This window comes from Solanum stenotomum, chromosome 11 (genome assembly GCF_019186545.1).
Source record: "Solanum stenotomum isolate F172 chromosome 11, ASM1918654v1, whole genome shotgun sequence".
NCBI lineage: Eukaryota > Viridiplantae > Streptophyta > Magnoliopsida > Solanales > Solanaceae > Solanum > Solanum stenotomum.
Window position 1 is genome coordinate 7,623,279 of NC_064292.1, and position 15,943 is coordinate 7,639,221.

Consider the following 15,943-nt stretch of genomic DNA (forward strand, 5'->3'; position numbering starts at 1 on the left):
CCTAGGTTGAACAACGTATCCTGGAACTCGGTCAAGAAGTCATAACCTACTCTCCAGTCGTACTGTCTGGGAGGTGTCAAGCTAACAATCTCTCAAAGCTCTTCTATTCGGCAACCGATATGGCCGCACTAGCAAAACGAACTAGGAGTCTGAAATCCCACATTAGGCCCATGAACTGGAGATGTAACACCAACTATAATAGGAGGACCTGAAATACCCAGAAGAACACCATAAGGAGGGGCACTATCCAATCTAGACAATAACCTGACGATCAACTCCTGAAGTATCGGAGAATTGTCTTGAAGTGAAGGAGGAACATCAATGAACTTCATTGAGGAACGTCATTCCCATGTGTTGAATCCAAGTAACTTCTCTGCGGATTTCAATGAAATATTTCAAGGAGTAGATATACCTCAACCATCAGATTTCCTTTTGTAGCTTTACCAAATTTAAACGATTATTCCTTGAACAAGTGTGATGAGTGGATTAATGGAATTTCTAGAACTTGACAATTTCGAGCTGAAATTATGCTAGAAAATCAGTGTCAGATCCTACAACTTGCTAGATTACATTCCTATTTTTTAAAGTGTCGGAAATATATGTAGTGTTTTGTAATGTTAAGTCTAATATGAATTGTTTTTTGTTTATCTTGTGGTTGTCTTTCACAATCCAGCTTCCACATACTTCTATTTTTCGTGGGAGTTTCAATCTTATATTATCTTTTTTTTAAAATTATTTTTCAAAGGTATGCCCCAATAACATATGTTTTCATATTTTTATTCAGTACTCTACAGAGGCACATGCATAACTAATTAGTATTCAATTATAAACTCAAGATTTTTTTTTTTAAAAATCACTATGATTAAATTTCTATTTAAATTCAAATAGCTCAATTAGTTTATCTATCTATTACTAGGTTTAGGGTTTGATCGATTAATACTTAAAGTCGGATGTCAATTACATCGCACCCTAAAATGGAGCGAACAAATACAGAATAAAATCATTTTTAGAGGATCATATATGAACGCGACAGTATAGTTTGAAGAATTCGAGCAACATAGTTAAATTGTGAGGTACATATAGAGAGAGTATGTCTTCGATTATATAATTAAAATATTTCAGAAGAATGAAAACCATGAGATATATAGGAATTGAATACTATTTAATATAGCATGCATTAGGAGAAACCATAGAGGGAGATAATTACATATTTAGAGGCTTGAAAATGTATTAAAATTTTACTCAATGTTTCAAACTTCAACTTTTTCTTCTTTTTCATTTTAAAAAAGTTATAAGTAAAGGTGTAGCTAGAGCCACAACCAACGAAACGTTGTCAGTTTAATACTGTATCAAATTATTATATGGTATATATAGATACAATATTATTACTAATTTATGTACATATATTAAATTGTGAGCACTCCAATTAAAATTCATGACTTTGCCACTAGCAGTATGGATATACTACTAGGAAAACAATACAACAACTACTACTATTAGTACTACATCTAATCTAAAGCAATCTTCAGGTCATAAGCCTAATTGACCAATTCGTAAACTAGAAGTTCTGTACTTATTATACTAGCATATAACTCTCACACGAGACCAAAAAATTTCTAAAAACATGTTATTTGAAGTGAACTTGCTAGCATGACCAAAAAGATATTATCAACTAATCTCCCTATTTTAATTTGTTTTTTCTATTTTAATTTGATACGAAATTTAAGAAAGTAAAAAAAACGCTTAAATCTCGTGATCTTAAACTAAATATGTGTAGAATATACCAAAATGTTCTTTAATCTTGTGATTTTAAACATGACTTGTAAAAAGTTAGAATTAAGGAGTTGCTATATAAAGAAAGTGACAATTTTTTTTTGAATGGACTAAAAATTAAAGTAAAATTCAGAAATTGAAACGGAGGGACAAAGTGATATATATTGTCTGTATCGCGAAAATAGTCCAGACTAAATTATTTTGAGCTCAAATTGGTAGATTATCAACATCTTGCTTAATTACATCTCCCTAAGATTTTGACTACACTAGTTATTGACTTGCTATAAACGTAGATTGACTTGCTATAAAGGTAGATTTTCAAAATCTAATATTCTCCCTCTATATGTAACTAATTGACCAAATTTTATCCTTCATTTAGTATAAGGTGGTAGAACAAAAAGAGAGAAACCAAAGAAAGAGAACAAAAATTCAAAAATCTCTTCTTCTACTTCTTTTCTCTCAAAATATTCAAAGGCTAAGAGATGGATTGTGAGATAATTCGTAATGTAGATGTTCCTTCAGCCTATGTTGGCCTCAGAATTCTCTTGGTTGATCCTGATAAGTCTTCTTTATCAAATATAGCAGCAATTCTTGAAGAACATTCTTTTAAAGGTACAATAATTTTATGTCTCTTTTAGTTTTCTCTCATATGTGTTGAGCCTTTCCCCCTTAATTTTTGTTGGATCTTCTAGGTAAATTCTCTACTAATAGTCTATAGTTAAAGAAGTGAATTTCTGTAAAATTGCTTATTGAAGCTTGTTTTATAAGATACATGAAACTTATAGATCAAATTTAATTTTTTTTGGGTAGATTTGAGTGTTGAAATTCGAAGAAGAATATTATTTTATTATGGAAAAAAAATTGAGATGCACATAACTAAAACTTTTAGTAAATTTTAACATATGTTTCAGTCATGTATGACTAAGTGCGGGTATGGATGAATAAATTACAACAATGCTTAATAAGATTGTTAGATTTGTTGTTGTTTTAATAAATTGATGGTTGAAATTTTTGTTTATGATGCTTGAGAACATAACAAATGGATATGACTAGTTAATTTATGTCATTAAATAATCTACGTAATGGATGTTTGAGAACATAAGATTTTTCTAAAATTTTAATTTGAATTGTCAAACAAAAACATTTAATTATTTGTTTAAATGCTCAATCGAAGAATATTTAGTTTAAATATCTAAATAAAATTTATTGTCAAGTGTAAAAGGTTATCGATATATCAAACCTTATGAAACTATATTCACTTAATCGTCAAATTTATCAAAGTTGAGTTGTACTTTAATTGGAAAAGAATCAGTTGGATTCTTAGGCAACAAAATGAAATTAATTAACTTATCAAATACTTTAATGATATTAGTCACCTAGCATCAATTAAATATTTCTTTTTGTACTTCTAATGTAATATTATTAGTCAATCCATACTACCTTTATCTGTGTAATAACATAAACGAAAGGGAAGGTGTATCACTGATTATTATGAAAGTATCCACAACATACATATATTTTTTTGTGATATTTTCTAAGCTTGATTTTTGTTTATAGTAACTGCAATCGAACAAGCAACTATAGCTTTATCCATTCTCCAGGAACAGATCGACCAATTCGACTTGATCATGGTGGATGCTAACATGCTTGAAATGGACTACCTTGAATTCATCAAGTTCACTCAACTCATCAAAGACAAACCAATTATTTGTAAGATCATCTCCTCAAAATCTTAATTATTTTACGTCATTTAGTGTGTGCTATTCAAAATTCAAAAGTGTATTTAAACGTGTTAATATAACACAACATTAATAAACTTTATCTACTATAATAATATTAAAAGATTGACTACTAAACACATTAGTGTTACTTGTAGTTTCTATTTACATATATATTTGGTCAAATTCTTTATTTATATAAGTTCCTTACAAAGTAGTGTGTATAAATTTGAACATCTAACTTCCTCGACAATTTTAGATACCTTATTTAATTAATATTTTGTTCTTGATTTTTTATTTTTGGTTTAGTGACCTCTCCAGAGGTGACAATCGAAATGATAAAAGAAGCGCCAACACAAGGGATATGCTTCATTTTTAAGAAGTCGCTCATTTCATCATTGAAACTCAAGGATGTATGGAAGCATGTGAAGTGGCACAATAAAAAGGCAAATGAGAAATCACAACACTACAACGCTAATCAAGTTTATGTAATGGACAACACATCTTGTCCTACGAAAATGCAAGACAAAAAGGGAAAAAGCATAGTGAATTGCTCTGAGACTTACCAAGATCAAGAGGTAGGTTCTTTAATAGAAAAAGATGAGGCAAAAAGGTTTAAGAGATTCAAAAGTACTAATGAGGAGGCGCAAGTTAAATGTAGTGGTCCTTCAGAAAAAGAGGAGGATCATTCTTTGCTTTCGAAAATAAGTACAGAAAGACCAGAAAAGAAAAGACGAAACCTGAAATGGACAGCAGAGCTTGATAAGAAATTAGACGAGGTAGTTCGCGAGCTAGGAGACAAAGGTAAGTGTTTAAAGACTTTGTTTTTATCCCGGCAGAGAGAAATAGAAAAAATAAGAATGTTGGTTAAGGAAAATCTTAAGTAGACATTTTCTGAATGTTCACAATTTTACTATTAAATTCTTATTATTTGTCTTACCATGTTGATTTAGCTGGTCCTAAAAATGTGCTGGAGAGGATGTGTGTGCAGGATTTGACTATGGGATGTCTCACCTACCGTCTAAAGGTATCCAAGTATGAAAACAACATTTATGAGTCAAAGTTTTGTCAATTTTTCCTAATATTTTTCATCTAATGTAGAAATATCGATTCCAAAAACGACAAGCTTCGAATGTTCAACCAGTTCCTTCAACGAACTTCAACGACGAACAACATTCCAATGTGTTGAATTCAAGTAACTTCAATGAATCATTTCAAGGAGCAGACATACCTCAACCACAAGAAGTTCCTTTTGTAGCTTTACCAAGTTCAAACGATTCTTCCTTGAACGAGTGCGATGATTGGATTAATGAATTTCTACAACTTGACGATTTTGAGCTGAAATTAAGCTAGTAAATCAGAGTGTCAGATCCTACAACTTGCTAGATTACATGCCCTTTTTGAAAGCTCAACTCAAACATTCCTAGTTGTTCAACAGTTTCTATTGATCTATTGTAAAACTCAAACAATCTTTAACTTTTGTTCTTTTGCATATGACATGATTGTATGAATATTTTATTTTTCATTTTGTGTGTATGCTTTACTCATAAGACATGGATCACCTTCTTGAATTAATTTTCATTATGCTCGCATCATGCCTTCTTCTATTTTATTTTATTTTTTGTGAAGAAGAAGTTGGTGTGATTTCTTCTATTGATGTTTTATGAAGGAATAATATAATATGAAAGAAGGTAAAAAGAAAATCAAAGAACAAAAGTGATTATAGAACAGGCAAATATACTGATTATCTCGTAGCTTCCCAACTAGTCAACTGTTGTTTCCAGGAATAAATAAACAGATTTGAAAGTGCAGAAAGTAAGATTGACACACGATGTCTTTATACTGGTTGGGATCCAGTGTGGATCTTACGTCCAGTCCCCTTGGGTTGCAAGGGTGTTCTCTTCTAGCCTTTAAAATCTTTGTACCGAGTACAAGTTTGAGTATAGTTCCTATGTCTACACTTTTTTTTTGTTTAAACAGTAGAAACTAAGTAATACAATGCTTTTTAAAAGTAGAGTAGATAATGTAGGATGATTCAGACTCGTTGTACACCTTCTTCTTTCACAGACGCAACTTTTAAAGTGTTGAGACTGGAATCTTCCAAATGAAGAGATAGCAACCCAAGAGATTTGATCCTAGTAAAAGAAGGCAATGGAGATCCTTATTTTCCAAGAATAATGTTAAGGCTAATCTTCGATTTCCTTTTTGATTGTCCTTGATCTCTTTATTGAATTCTTGCTGATTGTCATCTTCCTTGATTGATGAATCTAAAGCAACAAACATTAAGCAATCAAACCAACATCAGTTGTATTCATTCTCGCCCTTTGTCATCAGCAAAAAGGAAAGAAGAAAGCATCTAACAAAAGCAGAAAATACACAGCAGTTTTAAGAAGGGCAACACAGCCTATTACAAAATAGAGTAGCAAAACAAAACAGACAGCAGGAGTCTGAATCTTAGTCACAATCTTGATATCCTCTTTGACAATCTGATCGAGCCTTAGCATATGCGAGCCACATCTGCACCTGTTTTCTTAGTTACATCCTTCATATTATCATCTTGAGGTGAGCAGCAAGTAGGAGATCTGTAAGAGAGTCCACCTGTTCGGCTGTTCCCCATGGCAGTCATCATGGTCATAAGGTCGCTTACCTAAGTGAAAGTGATAGACATAGCATCCAATTTTGCATTCATATAAGCAAGATTCTCCAGAGCAGCACTAAGATACAGAGGTGGGAGATGAGGGTTTTGACTTCAGATTCTTTGCAGCAACATCGTCTGAATCATTCTTAAGAACCCAAGAGGAATCATTACGAGAGTATCCCATGCTAACAAAGGTACGAGAATTATAGCATTGTTTGATGAAAATAGGAGAGAAGTCACCAAGACACAGGAAGTGAGATTCCAGTATGCAAGTTATGAGCATACCAAAGGGTAGACTGGAGGGTTAAGAAATAACATACACCATGGCTGAGAGGATAAATGAGGAGATGAAATTTTATCTGAGAACAAGACAGTATGTAAGCTGAGTGTCACGCTGAGTGAACGTAGAGTGAGAACCAGCTCTAGGAAGGAGTGTAGTAGCAACAATATGGGCAATACCACGAGTCTCAAAAGATAGATATTTGGGACCTAGATGAGAAGGAATGGTAGTAGAAGGGTAAATAACGAGTTCATGTTTGGCCTGTTCGAAAGAGACATCGCATTCAGAAGGCCAACAATTTTTGGGAGGATCCATGATACCAGAACAAGAGATATCAAAGATAGAGTCAAATTTCTTGCAGTCCAAAAAGATGCGCTTACCAAGTACTAAAGATTCAATTTCTCCTGCCTTAGAAGAATGGAGGTTTGCATAAAAAATAAAGAAACAGAGAGTTGCGTAAATAAAGAGTCACATTCAGAAGGAACATAATTAAAAGTAAGAAACCCAATATACCAGGCGTGAGAAAAAAATTGAAAAAGGAAAACATTCAATACGCGCAAGAACTTCAACAATTTAAGGGATTTTCAATGATGTTTAAAGATTTTCTGAGAGTGCAAAATCTTTCTTCTAAAGGAGGTTTCGTAAAAATATCAATCAGTTGAATTTTTTGTGCTAATAAAAGATATTTCAATGTCTCCATTAAGAACATGATCACAAATAAAATGATGCTTAATATCAATGTGCTTAGCAAGAGAATGATGCATAGAGTTTTTTGAAAGACAGATAGAACTAGAATTATCACACATGTAGTTCTTCCAAGGAAGCCTTTACTCTAGCAGTCGACAAGTTTCTAGCCATGAATGAACCTCTTCTTTGAGAAGCTTTCCAAATTGTACACCCATCAACTGACCAATAATGTACAGACAAATAAATTGTGGCTATCCTTTAAGAGTTATCATGCAAGGTTATGGCAAAGTAGAGCTCCAAAATAACATAATCTTCTTACTGGACCATGTTGTTACGTGTAAGGAGAGACTTCTTATACCACTGTAAACATGGCTATATGTTGGAATGGTAGAAAGCAACTGAACATATAGAATCAATATGCACAACAGGGGAATGCATAAACTACTGCCATCCTGTATCCCACGTTCGATTGATGTTATCAGAAGATCTATGCAAACAAAACATTCTAGTCATATCCATCAAATTTCTCGAACATTACTTGTGTGACCAGTTAACTTCAGGGTCTTCAGACTTATCCCTGGATCCCATATGGGAACAACCAGTCCATTTCCAATTAATTCAAGAGAGAACTTGCTCTTAATTCCTACGAATACATGTACTACTTGGACATGATCCCTTCTGGACATTTTATCAAACAAGTAGAAGCAACTCTAGTTTTTTTAATTTCCACATATTCAAGTAAAATGTATTAAGGCATACACTGGACAGATCAAGCTCTCGAGTACACTCAAAGATAAGAGAATCGAGTTTTACCTGTGGATCGTCAAGTATATGAAAATCGTGAGGCCAAATTATCTCTGTCTCATCGTAGTTCAGGCCTTCACCTCCTAGAGATGTATCACTTCCAATACGAATGTCGCACTCACAATCAATGCTGTGTAAGCAACCTCCTGCACTTCCTGGAGATGTAAGATCAGTTTTGATACAAATTGTACACTCAAAATCAATGTTGCATACACAACATATTATACTTCGCAAAGATGTAGCATCAATTCCGATACAAATGTTGCACTTGCAATTGACTTTGCGTACACTGCGTTCAGTTTCATCAGAGTTCAGATTTGGTACTGGTGTTAACCTCCTTGCTATGGCGTTCAATCATTCTAGGATCAATTCTAGTGTTCCCCTAATGCCCATCTCTGCTTCATTGAGTTTTCTGCCGCCAGTGGTCAATCTCTCTAGAATCTCGCCCTGTTTGTTAAGTGGATTGTCCATTGTTAATCTTCACGCACAGGTCGCAGAACCAAGGATCATATACCAATTGTTATGATCAAACTAATTAAACTCAGAATTTAAACTAAGCAAATCAAACTCTTAACAGTTTTTTTGGGGGATTTTCTCGGGTTTATATTAAGCAAAACTGAACTCTATTACAGAATAGAAACTACTAATATGAAATGGAAATAACTGAAATACGGAATCTCCATAGATGAGATAAACTTGTAACCTGTAACAGAAGAAGAAAGAGGAGAATTTAGGGATAGGAGAAGAAGAGGAAGAATAGTTTAGAGAGAATTGAGGAAGGTGAGGAAAATACCCAATTGATCGATGCCCCTCTTTGCTCTTTCCGGGACTTAGTTATAGGATGCTGATGCTCACGTGCAATCACAGCCCTTCAGCTTCATAAACTCCAATTAAATCTCATGCGTCCAGGTATTATAATTCTATTCGTCGTTTCTTTATTCTTCACTTAGCTCATTTATTCAGGTCATGACATTCCCGCCCAGATCAAACAATCCTTGACCCCAATGATGATTATCAAAAATCTGTCCCATCCAGGATCATGACAAACTCATAATCAAGAATTTAGAATTCATAAATAATAACTTGACTCATATAAGAGATTCTCGAAACTAAGGGTATAATCCTAGATTTAACTCTTACTGACTGAATTAAGATGTAGGGTGTGAGGAAGAACTCAGTCCATCACTATGTATTACATACCTGGAAGAACAAAGTTCTTGGCGAAACTCAGAGATTGGCTTGAAAACCATAGCTTTCTCCTCTTGGATCCTTGCTCTAAGACTTCAATTGAAGTTTCAAATATGGCTGGAGATGTTTGACAGAAAACTCATCTGAAAGCATGGTCAAGCAAACATCTCCGGCCATATTTGAAACTTGAATTGAAGTATGCATTGCTCTTGATGACAATTACCTTGATATCGAAGACTTGGAACTGCATTGATAGACAAACAATTTTCCTTCCTCACTACTATCTCGAGAGAAGCAATCGGCCTGGGATGATGTCATTGGTTCGTTTCTTCTCTTTCCCTATCGGGAACTTCCTTTCTGAGTCGACATGCTTCCTTGTTCGCGAGAATTTCCTCCATTCTGTGTTGTCTCCTCACTAAGCACTCTTCTTGACATTTCTACCAATTGAATTTAGATGGTTTGAAAAGAAACACATACTTATTGAATAGTAATTCATTGACAATAGGTTTATAAACATCAACAGAATGCATAAGCTTTGAAGAACAAACCAAACTTACCTCTAAGCAGACAGGCAAAGAAAAACGCATGCTTGAGATATTTACCTCCAAGCACTCAAACATGTGCAGCAGAACTATACAACAACATACCCTCAGCTAAAAAAGTGAGTTATTCAGGAAAAAAATGCAGCAAACCAAGAAACGTGAAGCAGAACTGTAATAACAGAAAAAAGATTCCCACATAATACAAACAGAGTTGCAAAGAAATTCAATGGCTCTATCAAAATCAGAGGGAAAAAAATCATTAGCTTCTCAACCATATGTAGTGGGTTCTGTTATCAACTTAACTTAGATGTTTTTATTAACAATACATACTTTGCTGAATTGTCATTCACAAAGAGTTGATTCACTCATCAACTGAGTTTAGATGGTTTGAAAAGTAACATATACTTGAAACAAACCAAACTTCCCAAGATGAGGCACCCAACAATTTTTTATAAACATAATTACTAGAAAAAAGATCTCTTTCCATTAATCGGGTAACAAGGAATTACATTATGGAGACCATAACAATCAGAAACAAAGGTAACCCCAACTTCAAAATACCCTAACCCCACAAACTAAAACACTATCTACAACCACTAACACCATAACCTCCAAATCCATATAAGGTCCTTCCCTGCCTCTTAAAGGCATACACAACATCCATAGCCGTTAACTGGCATGCTCAGTGTATGTAACAGTATCACGAATCATACTGTGCCGGTTGATGTCACACCCTGTAGTACAAATCAGGAACTCCCTATTATCTTTGGTGTCTTCTCTTTTAATTCAATATGTCTCTGGAGTTGTGCATCACATGAGGTGGCCACACCAAAATTGAAAAGCAAAAAAAAAAAAAAAAAAAAGAACTTGTGAATAGACATTATCAGTATTTTAGAAATTGTCACAAGAATGACAGAAAACATACAAAGTTAATATTAGAGCCTGCTGAGAACTAGTCATTCAACCACTACAACTTATCACTATACTACCACTAACTAATTAACACCTAACCTATATGATATGCTCTGTATTACTCCACCAATTGTGAACTTTCATTTCGCAACATCACCAAAATGGGGGAAAATAACACAATGAAATGAATGAACTCATACCATTCATGTGTCACTGTAAGTTGAGATGGATAATTTCTAATTGGAGATATAGTCCTTCGTCAGTGAAGTACTGATGAACACCCGCTCAATTCTCCGTTCATGTCCGATATCATAAACAACTAAGGCCCATCAAACTTGAAACTGATTTGCACAGTTGGATAAAGTGATAAGTGACATTAAAGAGTACAAAGAGATTACCTGGTAAACAAATGCATATCACCTAAACTGTCATATATTCACAAAGAATTGATTCAAATGTCACTTGAATTTAGATGGTTTGAAAGGCACCACATACTTATTGAATAGTCATTGATAGACGACGATTCCCCCAGGTGAGATGCGTTATAAGGAGGTGTGAGGAAGATGCCACGGAGGAGGTACACAGCTGATATTAAAGATCCCTTCCAGAGGAGAAGTTTCTGGCTCAAGACTTTTGATGCATCGAAAAAAGCTTCTAGGGCTTATGATACAGCAGCGAGGAGGTATCACAGCCACAGAGCCGTAACTAAATTTCCACAAGATAACCTCAGAGGTCACCCTTGCACTGTCAAAGAGCATGTCAAACCGTCATCGAATATTAAATGTATGACATTTCGTAAGTCCCTTTTCTTTTAATTTCCTTTCAAATTCAAAAATTATAAAAGGAAAATAAAACAATAAGAGAGGACCGACTTCATTAATTTCGAGAAATCTATGGATCAATTCTGATTCTTTCTTGTTCTCTTGATACTTTTTTGATCGAGATGTATAGATCCTTGATTCTTGTCAGATCAAGATGTATAGACCATCAATTATTTTCCGATCGAGATGTATATATCCTTGATTCTCTCCCGATCGAGATATCTAGATTGTTGATTCTTTTTTGATAGCGATGTATAGATTCTATTCATTGATCAACACGAAAATGTGAGTCGATGTTTGGTTCCGCGCTGAATCATCATTTTAATGCTCTGAATATCCATAAGAATGTTGGAGCTCCATTCTTTTGTTGTTAGTTTTTTGCAAACAAGCTTCTCGAGAAAATCGCGGGTGTTTTGGAGGTTATCTACAGTAATATTAGTTACCTCATGTGGCTGTGATACCTCCTCACCGCCGGTCGTAAGCCCTAGCAGCTTCTTCAGTGTATCAAAAGTTCCAAGCAAAACACTTCTCCTCTTGCCAGGATCACTGATCTCAGTTGTGTACCTCCCCCATGGCATCTTCCTCGCACCCCCTAAAATGCATCTCACCTGATGGAATCATCGCCTTGCTGATTTTCCTCCTGCGTCATTTGAAAACAATAGAAGAAATTTTTTATATGATGAAAAGAATGAGTGAGCTAAAAAAGAAGAGGGGGAGTGGTTGATATAGACGTCTCTCAAGGGGGTTTTCTTGATGGAATCGCTGCCTTTTATTTTTCCTCTGCATTATTTGAAACACAGAAGAAACCTTTTATATGAAGAGAAGAAGAATGAATGAGCAAAAAAGGAAAAGGGAGAGTGGTTTATATAGACAGCTTTCAAGGGGGGGTTTGTGAATACATGATATTTGAGTTGTTTCGGAAAACATCTACTAAATTATTTTAAAATTAGAAAAATGACTTCTCTAAGGAAAATAAATCTCATTAATACATTTGAAATTCAATATTTGTCGGGTTATATATTATTTGCTATAGTAGAAGAGTGAGTGAGGATCTAGAATCAACATGATTGTTTCATCAAATTAAAATTCAATATTGAGGGCAGTTTGGATTCTCAACAACATTAGGTAGACGTGTCATTTAAGCCTCATTTGTTTTCATTAAGATTTAAACGTCTGAATAAATGCACATTTGAAATAAAGAATTTCAATACCATTATACACCAACAAGGGGAACCGCTCCGCTTTTATTTCTTGTGTTGCTCTTTCAGTATATGTTTGCACATTTTGTCTATTGCATTCCACAATAAGATAAAGTAGATGTCTTTTCCACATTACGAATATTATATAGGAACTTTTTAAGCTTCTTCATTTATTTGTAATACATTGTTACTACCATTCTCTTTTTTTGGGGTTTGTCAGAAATAAAAAAATACATAGAAATTGGCAGTCAGCAATGACAACATGTACCTTAGATTGATGTGACAGTAAATGTGGTTGTGAGCACTGATAGCCTGTTGCAAGAAAAGCAATCAATTATCAAAAGAAATGACGAACTCAATATATTACTAGGCTCCAAGTGCATGAAATATTGATGAAGCTTAGAGTGTCTCAAATATTGGAAATATTCATACAAATTTGTATATATGTGTCTCAACTTTTGAAAAGTTACCTCAGCTACATAAATCTCCATTGCTGATCATGTATGGTTGGGCATCATGTAGGGGCCCTAAGATTTTAGCATTTCCAGCCCAGCTTGCTGGATTGGTGGATGTCATTCATAGCCCTATCGATACCTTTGCACTCACCAACAAGAAAGGACACTGCTAATAATGGAATCTTGTCTATTGTTCAAGTTGAGCCAACCTTACTCTGCCATGTGCATCAAAGTTCAAAGAAGATATCCCCTTGAATGTCAGATCCCTCTAGTCCAAGATTCTCAAGATTTAATGAGCCTCATGTTGTCTCTGCAATAACACATTGAAATTGTCCGATATAATCCCAAGAGGATTGTGCATCTCCAGAAATTCAATGTCATCAATTGACTCCTTCACAAATGATACATCTGAAGTTGAAGAATCAGCTGAACCAGGAGTCAATTTGGATTTATATTTGCAGATCTCCTAGATAGGCAAAATGAACTCGCAAAAAGAATATCATGAAATTCCATTGAAAGACACTACTGCACATCTTAAAGATTTCCAAGAGGTCAATCTGAGTATGGAGCTGAAAGCCTAATCAATTTTGACCTCTGCACATTATAATTTTGAAAGGCAAATGCAGTATCAATCCGACCTAACAATGCCTTGTTTCAGAAATAATTGTTGAGGCACATGCGTCATGCCTAGGTATTAGCAAAAGAATCTTCCATGTTACAATGGGAAAGGAACCTTGGCTTGTGCATCATTTTGGCTTTCTTCTCAAAACCTTTTTTTAAGATCATAGCTTATTAATTATGTATCGACAAACAAGTTATAACCATTATTAAAGTCTCTCGGCCACATAACAAGATAATTTAGTAGAATTATAGCGAAGCAAACTTGGCAGGAGATAAGCAAATACCACAGGGACAGAAGTGATTTGATGTCCTATAAATAAACATGATACAAATTGGCTACAATCATGAATTGCAAAAAACATCAGCATTTTTATGATTCTGTCAGCATATATTATTTCTACACATTAATAGAACACACAACTCTAGTTAGCGCAACTAAAACCTTAAAAATTCCTATACTCCATGTTTGCAGGGTAGGAGAGAGTTTGACAACTTACCAACTAGTAAAACGTTTACTCATACGTCATGCTGNCACAGGGACAGAAGTGATTTGATGTCCTATAAATAAACATGATACAAATTGGCTACAATCATGAATTGCAAAAAACATCAGCATTTTTATGATTCTGTCAGTATATATTATTTCTACACATTAATAGAACACACAACTCTAGTTAGAGCAACTAAAACCTTAAAAATTCCTATACTCCATGTTTACAGGGTAGGAGAGAGTTTGACAACTTACCAACTAGTAAAACGTTTACTCATACATCATGCTGCAGGATTAGAGCAACCACAAATAGCCAAGCTCCAGCAGGTGTATCAGTCATACCAGTTCCACCAGAATGATTTAGGAGAACCAGCAAATTGAACTCTCAAGTCTAAAATCCCCAAAAGAGAACCTAACAGGAAGGCTGTTCGCAAAGGAAACTTGACGTAAATTTCAAAAACAACAAATCCAAGAATACTCTATGGTTTTAAAATGTCTGAATTAAACTGGAATAATACAGCTACAGTTGTATGATGCACTTGTATCTGCATCATGAAAAGATCAGTATATTGAATGTATGCGTATGTAATATAGCTGAGGAAAATAAATAACTGAACTGAAGAGGCTGAAGCAACATACTCACCAACAACCATCACTATTAGGGGCGGACCCACGTGGGTTCCAGGGGGTTCACCCGAACCCCTCGACAAAAAATTACACCGTATATATAAGGTAAATTTTCTGTATTCATGTGGATATATATATTTTGAACCCCTCAATGACAAGGAGACTGATAGCGGCAGGTCCCCTTGAAATTAAGCTTCATGTCGAGGGTTTGAATGCCTGTGTTATTGTTTTATTTTTTTATTTTTTAGTTTCAGTTTTTTTTTTTACTTTCAGTTCTATTTTTCACGTTTTTTTTTAGTTTTTTATTTTATAAAACATGCTAAAAGTGTGGTTTTAAACCCAAAAGATTTCAAGGGTTCCATTCCTATAGGCTAATAACACGTTTATACTTCTATTTTTCGAACCCCCTAAACGAAAATCTTGGGTCCACCACTGATCATTATGAGCTTTGTGATGATACAGCCTCTTGCCCACATTGTTAGAACTGCCTTGTACCTTGACAGGGTATAGAACATACTCAACTCATGGATCCATCTAATAGGCCTTCTCAGAGACGGTGAGGAGTCGCCCGAATGACAGTACTCAATACTACTTCCCAAATATATAACTCAATGCTCAAGTAAAAATACTCTCTCTGGATTAAGATAAGATCTCAAGACGGCCTCTTTTAGAGGTATCTGCTCTGTACTCATTTTTTTGTAAACTCTGAAAGCTCTTTACACCATTCTGAAAAATAGTACTTTCTTTTCAACATAAAAATGATACTTTTGGGTATCCTTTAGTTCCCTTAAACTCTTATCAAAATAGAGGTTTATACTTTAACTTGCTATTGAACTCATGCTAACTTCTCAAAAATCAATTTAAGGAAAGATGCTTGTTTTAAAGATTCTCAATCAAAACTCAGGAATTAGGATTCATGTGGGATTATCAGCATGAATAATTACTCAAAGATCTCAAAGCATAATATAGTGCAACTCATAATCAAGAATTTAGAATTCATAAATAATATCTCGACTCATATAAGAGATTCTCGAAACTAAAGGTATAATCCTAGATTTAACTCTTACTAACTGAATTAAGATGTAGGGCATGAGGATGAACTAAGTCTATCACTAGGAATAACCTTATATACCTGGAAGAACAAAGTTCTTGGGAAACTCAGAGATTGGCTTGAAAACCCTAGCTTTC

At 34.5% G+C, this 15,943-nt stretch overlaps 1 protein-coding gene and 1 long non-coding RNA gene across 2 annotated transcripts; one reads left to right on the forward strand and one right to left on the reverse strand.

The window, feature by feature from the left end:
- Positions 1 to 3,408: 3,408 nt before the first annotated feature.
- Positions 3,409 to 4,378, forward strand: LOC125844602 (uncharacterized). Its single transcript, XM_049523917.1, has 2 exons — positions 3,409 to 3,483; positions 3,815 to 4,378. Exons 1-2 carry the CDS (start codon positions 3,409 to 3,411, stop codon positions 4,376 to 4,378), a joined length of 639 nt encoding a protein of 212 aa, XP_049379874.1.
- Positions 4,379 to 5,461: 1,083 nt separating this feature from the next.
- LOC125845504 (uncharacterized) lies at positions 5,462 to 8,872 on the reverse strand. The gene is made up of 3 exons (XR_007444290.1): positions 8,694 to 8,872; positions 7,910 to 8,347; positions 5,462 to 5,758 (listed from the first exon to the last, which is right to left on the reverse strand). It is a non-coding gene; the product is annotated as an uncharacterized LOC125845504 (long non-coding RNA).
- Positions 8,873 to 15,943: the final 7,071 nt, after the last annotated feature.

Excerpts from the sequence above, each read along its gene's own strand:
- LOC125844602 (XM_049523917.1), top strand. The coding sequence starts at position 3,409 with ATGCTAACATGCTTGAAATGGACTACCTTGAATTCATCAAGTTCACTC. Across the intron at positions 3,484-3,814 it reads CAAAGACAAACCAATTATTT|GTGACAATCGAAATGATAAA; the intron begins GTAAGATCATCT and ends ACCTCTCCAGAG.